The following is a 13,439-nucleotide window of genomic DNA, read 5'->3' as shown; positions in this document are numbered from 1 at the left end:
GGCTGGGCTCAGCTCTGCAGAGTGTACTAGTGCTACTGCTGATGATGGGGAAGGGGATGCTCAGCTCTTTGATGTGTCTGTTTTGATGAATTTAGATGAGTAGAAAGTTTTAATACAGGACTTTGTCTTTAATGTAACCACTGGTTAGTTACAACAATTGCAAATGGTGAAATTCCATTTTGGTTTAGATCTCTGTTTAAGTTTGGTGCTTTGTGCATTTTCTGTGCAGTGATCCTGTGTGAAATCTTGACCTCATTTTGATTTATGGTAAAAGTCATGCAGACTGTAGGTCAGGATTTTACCCTATTCTCTCCTGACTGGGTATAATTTGTTCTTATGGATGTTAATTAACTCTACATATCATACTTTAAATACATTTTTAAAAATAATTAAGTTAGTTTGACACATCCTTGTTAACAATTTGCCCAGATGAAATACACTGTACTTTCATTTGAGTAATGTACACAATTTTGCTGAAGGGAAATTCATATAGAGTATAATTTTGAGAAAAGAATTTAAAAAAATCTTAGTTATATATAATTCAGTTGAATAATGGTTTAGTCTAGGACTACTGCAGCACCTCTTATGCATCTAGGTCAAGGTATATGCATCATTATATATTTGCCAGGTTGGAGTAATCACTTTTCTTGTGTTTACATTCTTTTAAAGAAATTTCAATTATTTTAGAATTGTCACCTGCCTCAGAATTTGGGCAAAGCTAAGGAGAGAAGAAAAAACATGGCATAAGCTCAGTCTCAAACAATCATGATTTTTATGGTACTTGCTCCTTGGCCTCTGAGACTTGTGTCAAGATCTGTAATGTAGAAGAGGTTTAAGGCCTCTAGTACTTTGAATGTTAATCTTATAGTTTCATGCACTTGATGAAGTCACTACCTAATTTCCCCTGTGACAAACTACCATTTTTTGGTTTATTAAGACCTCTAAGGCATTGTTCCCTAACCTTGGAACCATTTTTTCCAGCTCTTATCTCAGATTGTGTTAACATGCCATCACAGAAGTGTTGTAGGGTGGATCCCTCCAGTGCTGCACACAGAGCCCTAATCAGCTCCACACTTCTATTCACCATTCCCTTACTGAGAACTCCAAACACTCCAGTCCCTTTGGCTGTCTGCCTGCTCAGACCTTTGGGCCTTTTCCAGTGCAAAAGGCAAATCTAGTGAAAACATAAGGATGGGATCTCCATCTTCAGAGAGACTCAGAAGCTCTCTGGGTGTGGTCCTGGGCAACAGGCTCCAGGTGCCCTGCCTGAGCAGATGGTTAGAAAAGACAGCTTAAAAGGTCCCTTGCAACATTAACCACTCTGATTTTCTTACTATGTGCACACTGTCTAGTTGTTTCATATTTTCTGATACCAAACTTTTTACCATAAAACATAAAGTATATGCTGGACTTGGCATCTTCTAATTAAAATTTAAAAATGAAAGGAGAGTTAGGGGAAACTCCCAAATAGCCTGAAGTCAGGGACAAAACCCTCTTTGTTTAGTTTAGTTGGTTCTAGCATTGTGATAATAATGCCAAGGTCATGGGTTCAAGTTCCATACAGGCCATGGTCATCCAGGACTGTAAGAGCTGCAAATGATCTGCAGAGGACACTTCCTTCCTGTATCACAGGGGACCCACAGAAATTATTAGTATTAAAGTGTGTTAGAAATACTGGGAAAATATTATCTGAATCTTAATCAAAAGATTACAGAAAAATCCTATTCAAACAGCAGAGGTGAAATCTTTTGGTCTTTCAGCAGTATTTTCTTCCCTTGTATTTGCTGTGCTCTCATTATGTGTAATGGCAGCTCTGTGAGCACAGTCCCGTGGAAGAAGGACATATCACTGAGCTGCCAGTGATATTGTTTTAACAGCTTTTGAAACATATCACCAGGAAGCAGATGTGGCTCGTACTAAGCAAGTACTGGGGTTAATATTTCAAAACCTTCATGGTTTCTTCAGTTGAAAGTGAGCATAATAAAAGAAGTCTATCATTTTTATCATATTTGCTTTAGTTTTAATGGCACAGATCAAAGACTGACAATACGAAGTAACATGCGTTACACACTGACACACCTTCCATTGCACATGAACACAAATGTGGCTTATTAGTTTTAATGATATACTCACTTGAGTTCTGGAAAATTTTCAGATGTTATCAAACTTTGTAGGGCATGATTTCCTGTTAATTTTAAATGAGTTAAACCATGTAGCCCCGTCACAGGAAAAGAGGACAAAAGGTTGGATGACACATCCCTGCATAACAGCAAATAAAAATCAGCTTATGGTTTTCATTTTTTTTTCAGCACTAGAAGTGTCACATTGAAAAAATAAGTTAAAGTTTTCTAACTCAATAAAAAATGACTGTATTAAACAGAGGCCCCAGTGAATGCAGCAAAGCTGCAGCACTGCTCAGGAGTACTCACCTTTATGTCTAGCAGAAAGCTAACAGTAACATCTAGTAGTTAGTTGGGTCTCTGTCCCCACATTATGACTCAAAGCATTCATAGTGACAGTTTTGAGACTAGCAAATGAATTTAAAACCTTCCCCCTAGACTGTTTGAATTCAAAGAAGCCGAACAGCTTCCCACAGTTTCAAAGATTCAGTGGGATGCTGCAGGGCATGGCTGCCCTGAAAGCTGCCCAAGGAGCAGGTCAGGTGTGAGGGGAAGATGTGCATTTCAGGAAGGGACAGGTTTGGGCTGGAGCAGAGGGAGATGGCATTTCCAAGCTGAAGTTTCTCTGAGTGGCTGAGAACAGTGCAGATGAGCAAGATAGGTAAGCTTCAGATGGTCAACAGTCAAGGAGGAACAAGCAAAGTCTGATGCAGTTGAAATGATTTTATGTATAGGAAAGTCTGGACTATAGACTGAAATCTAAGGCCTAGGCATAAAATCAGGTATGTTGATGGACTGGGCTTCTACCTCTCTGGCTTAGTGTGTGTTTTCTTGTACACAGCACCATTAAAGACCAAAGGTGAAATTCAGGTCCTACTGCAGTGCTACAAGTGGCCACTGACTTGAGGTGGACCAAGGTTAGAGACCCCCATTTCAGGAAACTCTGGTCCACTGTGTTACTGTGTGTTCAAGGGCTTTTTTCTTTAATCCCCTCTCACAGTTGTATGTCATTGTCCAAAGCTACAATTTACTGCTCACCTCACAAAGTAGGTAAGTTCTGAGAAGGGCCCCAAAAAGGGATATTATAGACAAAATTGTCTGTGTGGGCATTTGTCAGTGCATCATTCAGAGGGCTTTGCACATCAACAGAAATGAATACCTCTCCAAATTTAGGTTTAGCAGCTACCAGATTATCTGTGAGCAAATGCCCAGCATCACATTTTTGTGACAACCATGCAGCAAGATGACTCCAGAAGAATTTTTTATCATCTTCCCCATACAGCCAATGCCTCAGTGATTCATGTCAAAAAAGCATTACAGTGACAGTTGGAAGTAGGAAAAAAAATATTAGTAAGCACTGAGAAGTGCTTGTGAACAAGGCCTGCAAAACTGGCTGTGGATGTTTTGACCACTAACTGCTCTGGCTGAACTTACTAAAGAGGAAAAACTATTTCATCAAATGAGGAACAATTAAATAGAGATGAATTCTGGAAAAATTTTCTTATTTAATTTTTAATCCAATTCCTGAGGCCTGAGGCACAACTAACAGGAAATCTTTACCATTGCTACGACAGATTAAGTGCTAATAAACTGAATGAAAAGAGGCAGATGCACTGATAGTCTTCATGAACCCCAAATGATTACACAGTGTTGTGTGCAACTCTGCTGTAACACCTATGTGAATTGGGGGAGTACAAGAAAGCAGGCATTTAGGTATGGATTCAACAGACCAGATGATTAGAACAGAGAAAACCTCAATTTCTGCTGGGGCACCAGGTTATTAAATTTTTGCATGTTCTTGCAAGAAAAATGCAAAAAATTGAATGTATAAGATATTAAAATACTTACAGTTTGATCAGAGACGGTAAAGAGGAGAAGGCATTGGGGTGAATAGTTTTAATTTTGTTCCAAGCTAAATCCCTACAAGAAAAGTGAGTAGAAAATTACATACCCAGTGAGTGAATATGGAAGTTTTCAAACACTTGATTAGGAGGCCTAAATATAAAAAATGTATCAACTACATGCCAATATTTTCAATAAGCTCCTGCATATGTCATAGTGCAAAGTATTTTTTAATTTTTTATTAGTCAGTTGTGCTGTTATTAAACTGGCAGCTTAAAATGTCTCAATGCCTGCTACAGCCTCCTAATGCAACAGAAAGAAGGGTGGGTTGTATGGACTAAGTCTTCTAAATGTTCTCATGTGACTAAGAGCAGCAACCCATGGTCAATAGGCTTAACCTCCTAATCTCAACTTTCACTGCCCCTGAAAAGTCAAAGAGACTGAAAGCAGCTCTTAAAAAAATGTATGGCTTCAATTCCAACCATGAGTAATTTTCTGACAAAATCACTCCTCTAGCACATGAGTCTGTGTGAAAACTGGAAACCTGCACATGACTGGACTCATCTTAAAACGCTGTTCTCTCTAAAAAGACTTCCCACTCCCTAGAGCTGATTATAATGTGAACCTGCCAACAGATTCCAGCTCTGGCCCAGTTAGTCTCTCTACTTCCATCAGTAACATTTAGAAATGACAGATTTTATGACTATAAGCTTAAATGTTTTAATTCTTTGCTGCAGGTGCTAAACCTCACAATGCTTGCTCTCCTTTCACAGTTATGAACTCAGGGTGAAAGACCACAGTGAGGGAAAACTGAAAGAAGGATCTTTTGGGGTACATCATGGGCAGACAATATGCAGCCCATATTTTTGAGAACCTGTGTGATGTCTGTTAGGGGGTACTCACAGAGAGCGGAGAGCAGCCAGCTGCCAAAACGTGTCTGCTTTGATTTCAGCGATTTCGTTGTGATGCAAGTCACTGAAACAGCAACAAGGACCTCCTCAGTTTCAAAGACACTTGCAAGGCACTTTGGGGTGTTTTAGACTGTGCTTATGATCCACTTCAATAAAGTGTATCTGGGGTATGTCAAATCAGCCAGCAATAACCAAGTTCATTATACTCAAACACACATAGATGCTTCTTTTTAAGTTTTTCAGGGTGGTTTAACACTTACATTTTTTGGAGTTTTTTACATGCAGTAAAACAGGGTAAATCTTCCAGTAGGTTATAAGACAGATCCCTGAATTATACAAGAAACAAATAGATTAGCATCAAAAGAATGTTAAAAGAAAAATAGCTTTCATTGTATACCTTCATGCTCAATTAAAAATAATTTCTTTTTATCCACAGTTACGGAAGTGTACAAACTCACTTATTTCTCATCTGTCACATTTTGATTTCTAACTGAAGAGGAGAGAGGAGGGGAAAAGGCAAGATTTATTAACTCCATATCCACATTTACAAATTCTTTGCATTGTCTGAAGATTTCCTGCCTGAAGTGTAGACTTCTGCTGAGTGTTTTACAGCAATATCACAGATTTCATATTTATCATCTTTAAATTCAGATAAATATTTTAACAATTTAAAATAATGTACTAAGCATATATACTCATATCTTTTTGGAGAAGAGCCTGTATTTTTCTGATGAGAGTCACAATCAGCTTCCCATTCTACACTTTTAATTTAGCAGTATTGCCTCTGATCCTTAGACTGCTACATCTTATAACTGAGGGAAATAGTCAAAAAATACTGGAACTAACTTTGAAATCAATCACTACATGGGAGAAAAAAAAAACCTTAAAAAGACTTGAGCCAAAACTCAACAAATTACAGAATAACTGAAACATCTGGACTGATTTACAGTATAATATAACTAATCAAAACCAAGCCCAGGCAATTTGCAGAAACTGAAGGGGGAAAGAAAAGCAACCAGACACCAGCCCCCACCACCCAAGAGTCACATCCTATATATATATATATATATATATATATATGTATGTGTGTGTGTGGTGTGTGTGTGTGTGTGTGTTTTTCAGGTGAAAAAAAAGGGAAATTTGCATGTGAAAAGAATAGAGAAAAAAAGCTTATGTCTAGAATTAGAAAAAATGTCCTTTTCCACAGTTATCCAGTATTATCACATGAAAGAGATTCACTTTTCACTTTGTGAAATTCTTCTCACTTCTCAAATTCCCTAAAACTGGTTCCGCATCTCCACCTATTTAATCCCTTGGTAAAACTGTATTTTCACTGTTGTTTTTCCAACAGGGGCATTTGGACTATTTTATATTTGATTAGTGGAAGTATAGTGCAAGTAATGACTGTGTATGTCTTTAAGGTGTTCTACTCTGATTTTCCTCTGTAGAAAGACAAATATCAGTATGTTTGGGGTGCAGGGTTTTTTGTTTGGTTGGTCGGTTTTTGTTTGTTTTGTTTTGCTTTTATGTGTGTACAAAAAAAATGGTACACTATGGCCCAAATCACACATTGCAGAGGAGGGTTCAAGTGAGCTAGGAGTGAGCTAGAGGCTTTTAGGCCAAGGTAAAGAATGTTTTGTATGTCTGGCAGACACTGGCTATTTTGTCATCCACAGGTTTATCACTTAGGTCTTCTTAAAAATATGTTACCAGCTTGAATTTTGTACATACTGACACCGCCTCCTCACACATGGCAAAAAACCCTGATCTAGACACCCTTCTCCCCTCAGTTTCTGTCAGGACTCCAGGAAATATTTCACTTGTTTATTTTTAAGGTCTTTTTTCCCCACTTTCTTAATACATGAGGCTCTTGGCAGCAGCAGAGGACAAGTGGCTTTGTTTCCTACACCCAGCTGGGCAGAGGGAGCCTCTTCAGGGCTGCTGGGACCGTGCTCTCACCGACACCTTTCCTGCAGGTGAGCACACATCCAGGGAGCCTCGTGCACACTCCTCTCAGTAGGATGCACCAACTGCCTTCCAAAGCAGCGTTTGCACTTGGATGTGAGCTGAGTGTACTTGTTTGTGAGTGTGTCTGAGTCAGGGAGCCCCTGCAAGGCTGCAGTCTCCATGTAAGGCTTGGGTGGTGGGTTCAGTGCACCAATATCCTCCATGGCACAGCCAGAACTGATGTGCAAAGGAAAAAGGGGACTCAGCAGGCTCATTCCAATCTGGCAGCAATGGGGAAAGAGCAGCTCTTGAGTACTTCAAATTGCTGATAAATCAGTTCCCTCCTCTTTTAAGTATCAGCTTGATTTATATATGGTAATACTCAAAAATAAAAAATGTGAATTTCCAAGAGACAGTCCTACTCAACTATGAACTCTGTAAGTTATTAATTCCTGTATTATTTGTTTGCACTCTGTTTTGAGATTATTTATTGTTTTTGAATGTTACAGGACATATTTAAACTTAATTTTGTAAGCAGATTTTTTTTCTGGCAGCAGACTGACTTTTATCATTCTGGAAATTATTATATTGAGTCCATTAACTAAAACAATTTTTTCTGGAAATGTTCTTGACATCCACTCTGGTATTCAAATAATGCATTATAATTAGTGCTATTTCAATGCTGGCCAAAGAATTAATACCAAATAGATTCCTAGTGATGTAATACATAGAGGAAAGTGCTTTTGGCTCATTCTCAAAGAAGTGGACACAATGATTACTTTCGTTAGTGATTAAGCAAACTCCAAGGAAATTTCCAAGCTAAAATAATATTGTGTATTTAGTATATAAAATATGCCCAGCTATGTCAAAGCATAGTCTATTAAAACTTCAGTCAGCTATTTATGTCTGGTTGGGAAAGAAACTAAAAGAGGAATATAGCAAGTACTCAAAATTGCTGTCCTTACTTCTATTTTCTATTCACTTCAATGAATTATTTGCCTTAGTGAGAGAAAAATCCCAAACTACTGTAGGAGAGACAGAATGAATGAAAATAAGGTAGGACTGTATTTTTTTAAACAAACTCAAGAACTTTTTTATCTTTTCCTAAAAATATGCTAAGGAATTATCTTTCTCAGCAATGTATGAGAAATCCTGATTGGTAAGTGGGTTGTAAACGTTTTAAATAACACAGGGGCCAACTCCCTGAGCTGAATTCCTAAGAAGTAATGTGATACACAGAAATAGCAGTAATTGGGTAATTTTGAAATCATAATAGTTTCATTTGTCTATTAATCTCTTGCATTAAGGTCATGTTAATAATCTTACTGAAACGTACAGCACTTGGAGATTAGGTAACTGGTCACAAGCTGATTTGGGGAGAGAGGTGATCTGTGCTCCTGTGAGTGTCCTGTTGAAAGAATTTATGAAAAACAATTACTTTTTGAAGACTGAAAACCAAATTTTTTTTAGCACATGCTTTGCACTAAGTCAGTATAGAAGAAAATAAAACAAAGAAGAAATACTTCTCTAGCACTTACAAACTCTCCAGACTTGTAGTCCCTGTCAGATCAGGAAACTCTGTTAGCTGTGAAGCACCATTTAAAGTCCTACAATTAAAAAAAACAATTTCAATAAAATTATGGTGATGGAAGTGTGAGACAACTCTAGTATTGCAATATAAAAAGAAAACTAAAATAGGAAGCAAACACATACAGAGTTCTTAGTTCTGGTAAGTGTTGAAAAGCAGATTTTCCAACGAGCTGGATAGGGTTATCATAAAAATGTCTGAAAAAAAAAAAGGATAAAAACACATTTAATGAAAAATATTTTAAAATATTCTAAATATATTATTATACCATAATCAAATGAGTAAACTCTCTATTATGAATCACAGACTGTGCCCCTTTGGTTATAGTACAGGTGACCTTCTGGGCTTTTCTCACCCTCTAATCTGTATTCACCAGCCACATGTCACATTTTGAACATTCAATTAGATCCTGTTTTCCTGTTTTTCTGTTTAATGCCAGAAGCTGGTCCACAAAATATTCTCTCTCCCTCCCAGGTTTGTGAAGACAAGATTCCACATATGAAGACTTTTGTTATGACCTGAGACAAATGTAAGGATAGCACATGAAAAAGTCAGAACTTCCCTTATTCAGAAGAGGTTCCCTTGCCCTCTTGAAGTCAGGCTGCTTTTGCTCCTGGAATATTACTCAAGATGAATCATTATTTTTCTTACACTTATTTTGCAATTTCTTAATCTGAAGTTGTCCATTAAGTTCATTTTCATGTAAGACGCTGGGAATTCAGAATGGAGTCCATCAAGAGTAATTTTCACCAGCTTTTATGTTGCCAGTAATGCTAAGAGATTTAGAAGTAATCATTCAAATAAAAGGTCAAAGGCCAGAGACCACTACTTGCTTCCCTTAATCAGGGCTTGGAAACTGCCATTCTTTCCACAAAGCTGGAAAGATATGAGCTTGTTTGCTTGTACGGATATGTGCTACAAAGTGTACTCACAAAAAAAGCTATTTGACAATTAGCCACAAATATGATACTTAGTTCCACATTCTCTAATACAAAGAGTCATTGAAAAGATTCTTATCACTTACATTGTAATAAGTGAAGGATTACCCACAAATGCACGCTCAGGTATTGACTTGATGTTATTGCTATGAAATCCCCTACAAAGAAAAAAACATTTATATGATAAGAAAAAAAAAAGTGAAGACTCAGTCTGTAATCACAATGCACAATGATAGTTTTCTGTTTGTAGAAAGAAAAATGTCTGTATGTAAAGGTATATATATCCTTGTTTTCTGGAATAAGACAGAAGACAGAATTGAAAAAAACAAAAGCAAAGGAAAAAAAGAGAAGAGAAGAGAAGAGAAGAGAAGAGAAGAGAAGAGAAGAGAAGAGAAGAGAAGAGAAGAGAAGAGAAGAGAAGAGAGAGAAGAGAAGAGAGAGAAGAGAGAGAAGAGAAGAGAAGAGAAGAGAAGAGAAGAGAAGAGAAGAGAAGAGAAGAGAAGAGAAGAAGAGAAGAGAGAGAAGAGAAGAGAGCAAAATTGCTGAAATTCTGCACTTCTCTAAATGAACAAAACCATTCAGGTGAAGTAAACTTCAAAATGGCATTTTAAAATTCAGGGTATATGCATGTATATTGATATAATGTAAATATACACAAGTATATGAACTAAGAACATCAATAGTTAGATATTAATAATTAAATAGCTAACAATATATTTCCCCCTGTGCTTGTTAAACTGCAACTATTTTTTTGCTGGATGGCACAAGTCTATCAAGGAAATTATTTTATACACTATGTTGTAACGTTGATCCTCCCACAACCACCTTTTTGTTGAGATAGTTTAAATGTGGACACAAACAAAATGCAATTGTGTCTGCTGGATAGGGAGCCAAATTTTTGTCTCATCATTAATTACTGGATTTCATTCATATGAGTAATTCTCCATTGTGAAAAACAAAAGGAACAACTAAGATTTCAAAAGAACAATGATGATTTGTGTGGGAAACTCCCATTAGTTCAGTCGGGTATGAAGAAGGCTTCCCAGCTTAAATTTATGCATTACTAAGCCTCCAATTGTTCACTGAGGCAAGCACACTTGGCCATTACTTAAACAGGCCCCACATTATTGGCTTTAGTAGTTTAGGCATTGTGCTACTGGTGATGAGCTGCAGAGCAAGGCTTTACATCCCTGCTCGCTTTGCATGCAGGCTCTAAGCAGAAGAGCATCTCATCTAGAACCAGTAAACAGGCTGGTTTTGAATGGGATCCCTTGCGTGGCAGAAAAACCCCAAGGAAATGGCATGACTACCTCCCAGAGCAATGTCTGCTACTAGCTGTGCACAAAAAGGTCAGACTCTGAGAGAGACACGAGGTCCCACCCAGAAACAGCCTTACAAAGGTGGCCCTGCAACGAGCCTCGCCTCGCTGGGGCTGCACTCCCACGAGGGTCTGTGGAACACATTCCCTCCTTACAGGATCAGCTCCCAGGGCCACACAGCACAGAACAACATGGTCTCATGTCTGTGCTGCATTTGGGATGGCAGGCTGCAATTTCAGATCCCAAATGTTTCTTGAGCATAGCTGATACTCAGAGGTGAAATCCTGTGGGGGCCAGTACGTAACCTCAGGCACATCAGGGAGTTTGCTGGGGCATTTGGTGCAAACTGAGCTACCCATTTTTGGCTATTGACTCCAGAGGTCATCAAAAAGGCAATCCTTTGAGGTCACTGGATTTCATACCAATTATTTTATGGCATAAACAGCAGCTGAGAACATTTGGGCTGGGAAACTCATAGCCCTGCTGCCTCTTGCAGAGCTGCATTCTGGTAACACTGGAGGTGCTGAGCAGGGGGTACCTGTTCTGGAAAAAATCTCAAGTGGCTACTTAAAATTGGCTTTTAGATCAGTTTGTGATGTAGCAGGGGTACAACCATGTCCAGCTAGTATGTGATTACTTATTTTTGTTAAAAATCTATGCTGATAGTACCACTAACACGGTAAATAAGTCAAATGGAAAGAATTCTGAGCATATGCATTAATGTGTACATTGTGTGTATGATGTGTGAACATAATTTAATTACTTTCAATTTTTAATAATTCAACTGTTTTTCAAAATAAATTTGAATAATTTAATTTCATTGTTGATTTTCCTGATGCAAAATATGCCTGTGCATACAAAAGTGTTTTATTCACAACCTTACAAAGAAATGACTATATATATAGAAAATAAATTGCTTTTAATTTAATAGAGGTGAGGGAGGGACGTTGGTAAAAGTTAATTAAACCTGATGGACTAATAAGGTTGTCATGCCTTCTTAGCTGGAAGACTAATACATTGGATGGTTTGCAAAATCTAACTCTTGTGTTTGGGACTAAAAGTGAATTAATTGTGTTTGTTGTTTACTGTTCCAGAAAGGAAATTCCTGGAAAAGACCCACTGCACAAGGCAACATAAAAGTAAAAGCTGTCAGAACGTGAATGGCCCAAACTGAACATTGAAAATTATTTTTTATGTATGTTGGCATTCTTATTAGTTTCTCCTAGGATATCAGTTTTTAAGGATTACTGATAAAATCACCAGCATTAAAAATCACCACATACTAGACAAAACATCCTTCTTCCTAATTTGAGCTCTGTACTTACAGCTCTTTTAGGTTTGTTAGTGTCCTGATAGCAGTGGGGAACTCATCCAGACTGTTGTAATTTAAATCTCTGTGTGAAAATAGATATTATTATTTTGGTTATGCACTGCATAACAGATAACATGGCATTGTTGGCATTTGCAATGAACTATCATCTTCTATGCATTGAATAAATACATACAGTAAAAAGACAGGAAATCCTCAAAAGTGTATGGATATTTTCCAACAAAGTCTATTTAGAGCACATTATCATTCCTATTTTTATCGGCATTCTATTTTTAGTTACATTTTAGCTGTTCTGTAAAAAAAAAAAAAAGTAAGTAAATTTGAGTACTGCTGTTTTATAAATTTCCCACCCTTAGCATTACCTTCAAGTACTAACAGGGAAAAAGTCTTTCAAAACTTTTTTCAATATTCAATGGTTTTAGTGATCTGCACTTTACATGCCTAATACATTTCTTTATAAATATTTCTAACTGTACTGTTAATTTTAAGACTTTACAACAGTCAAGAGAATAGTTCTAACCACACAAATTGTAAAAATGATAATGTAGCTACCATAGTGACCTCTGCTTAAAGAAATGCTCGTGCTGTAGCAGTAACTGGACTTTATTCTGGTAGGCTGAATGGATTATAATACTACTTCTGCCCTCAGCATGACATATGTATCCATATTATAGCATATAAATATTTAGCATTTAGGAGATGGGTGAAACTAAAATTGAGATCTGCCAGTTTACTGTGAGGCTCTCTGGCAATGCTTTGTGAGGAAAATAGTCTGAAAAACTGGAGCAAAAGCCTTTTTAACAGGCAGGCAAAACCCAAGCCAGTTTACAATAGATTGAAATTGAAATAGTATCAGGCTGAAGTAATGCAGGCAGGAAACTGCTGTCTGAACTCAACAAGGCTTTCCTTCCTGCTTGTAAATCTCTCCTGCTTATTGACAAAAAGAGATTACAGGCATGCACGGTTTGGTTTTGCCCTCTAGTGATATGTGATTTCCAGACCCACGCCTCAATGCAAACAAATGATCTTAAAGCTGGCGTCCATCATTTACACCAAGATCTCTTCAGATTATCTTGAGACTATCTGGGAACTGGTCTGTACATTATGCAATTACGGTGCTTGAGGCAAGTGCTACACTGTCCTGTTGCAGGGAAGTGGCTGCACCTACATTTATTCCTGGGTTTGTGATTGTCCTCTGTGTTTTCATTTCTCTCATGCCAGGTGGCTGGGACTGAGTTTGCAATGACTTATTCCATTGTTCTGTTTTTCCCCATTTGTGACCAAGTGCCATGTGAATATCACTTAAATAAACAAAACAAACCATTACATTTTCCCTCTTCCTTTCCCGTCCCCCTTTCCGGTGCTACGCTAAGGGACTTCCTCTCAACTCACAGGAGGCTAAACGTCCAAATTGTAAAACTGCAATTCAGTGGCAAGGGATCAA

General features: G+C 37.7%; 1 protein-coding gene across 1 annotated transcript in view; it reads right to left on the bottom strand.

Moving 5' to 3' along the window:
* Positions 1–13,439, bottom strand: part of LGR5 (leucine rich repeat containing G protein-coupled receptor 5) — a 90,973-nt gene that overhangs the window by 10,267 nt on the left and 67,267 nt on the right. Inside the window, exons 7-15 of the mRNA XM_030238466.2 lie at positions 11,991–12,059; positions 9,433–9,504; positions 8,534–8,605; positions 8,359–8,427; positions 8,157–8,228; positions 5,134–5,199; positions 4,866–4,937; positions 3,969–4,040; positions 2,134–2,259 (exon numbers count right to left, since the gene is read on the bottom strand). Coding sequence (XP_030094326.1) covers positions 2,134–2,259; positions 3,969–4,040; positions 4,866–4,937; positions 5,134–5,199; positions 8,157–8,228; positions 8,359–8,427; positions 8,534–8,605; positions 9,433–9,504; positions 11,991–12,059 — 690 coding nt within the window. The remainder of the gene's footprint in view (positions 1–2,133; positions 2,260–3,968; positions 4,041–4,865; positions 4,938–5,133; positions 5,200–8,156; positions 8,229–8,358; positions 8,428–8,533; positions 8,606–9,432; positions 9,505–11,990; positions 12,060–13,439) is intronic.

This window comes from Serinus canaria, chromosome 1A (assembly GCF_022539315.1).
Source record: "Serinus canaria isolate serCan28SL12 chromosome 1A, serCan2020, whole genome shotgun sequence".
In the NCBI taxonomy this organism is placed as follows: domain Eukaryota; kingdom Metazoa; phylum Chordata; class Aves; order Passeriformes; family Fringillidae; genus Serinus; species Serinus canaria.
The sequence above is the reverse complement of the archived record's forward strand: the minus strand, read 5'-3'. Positions and strand labels throughout refer to the sequence as shown.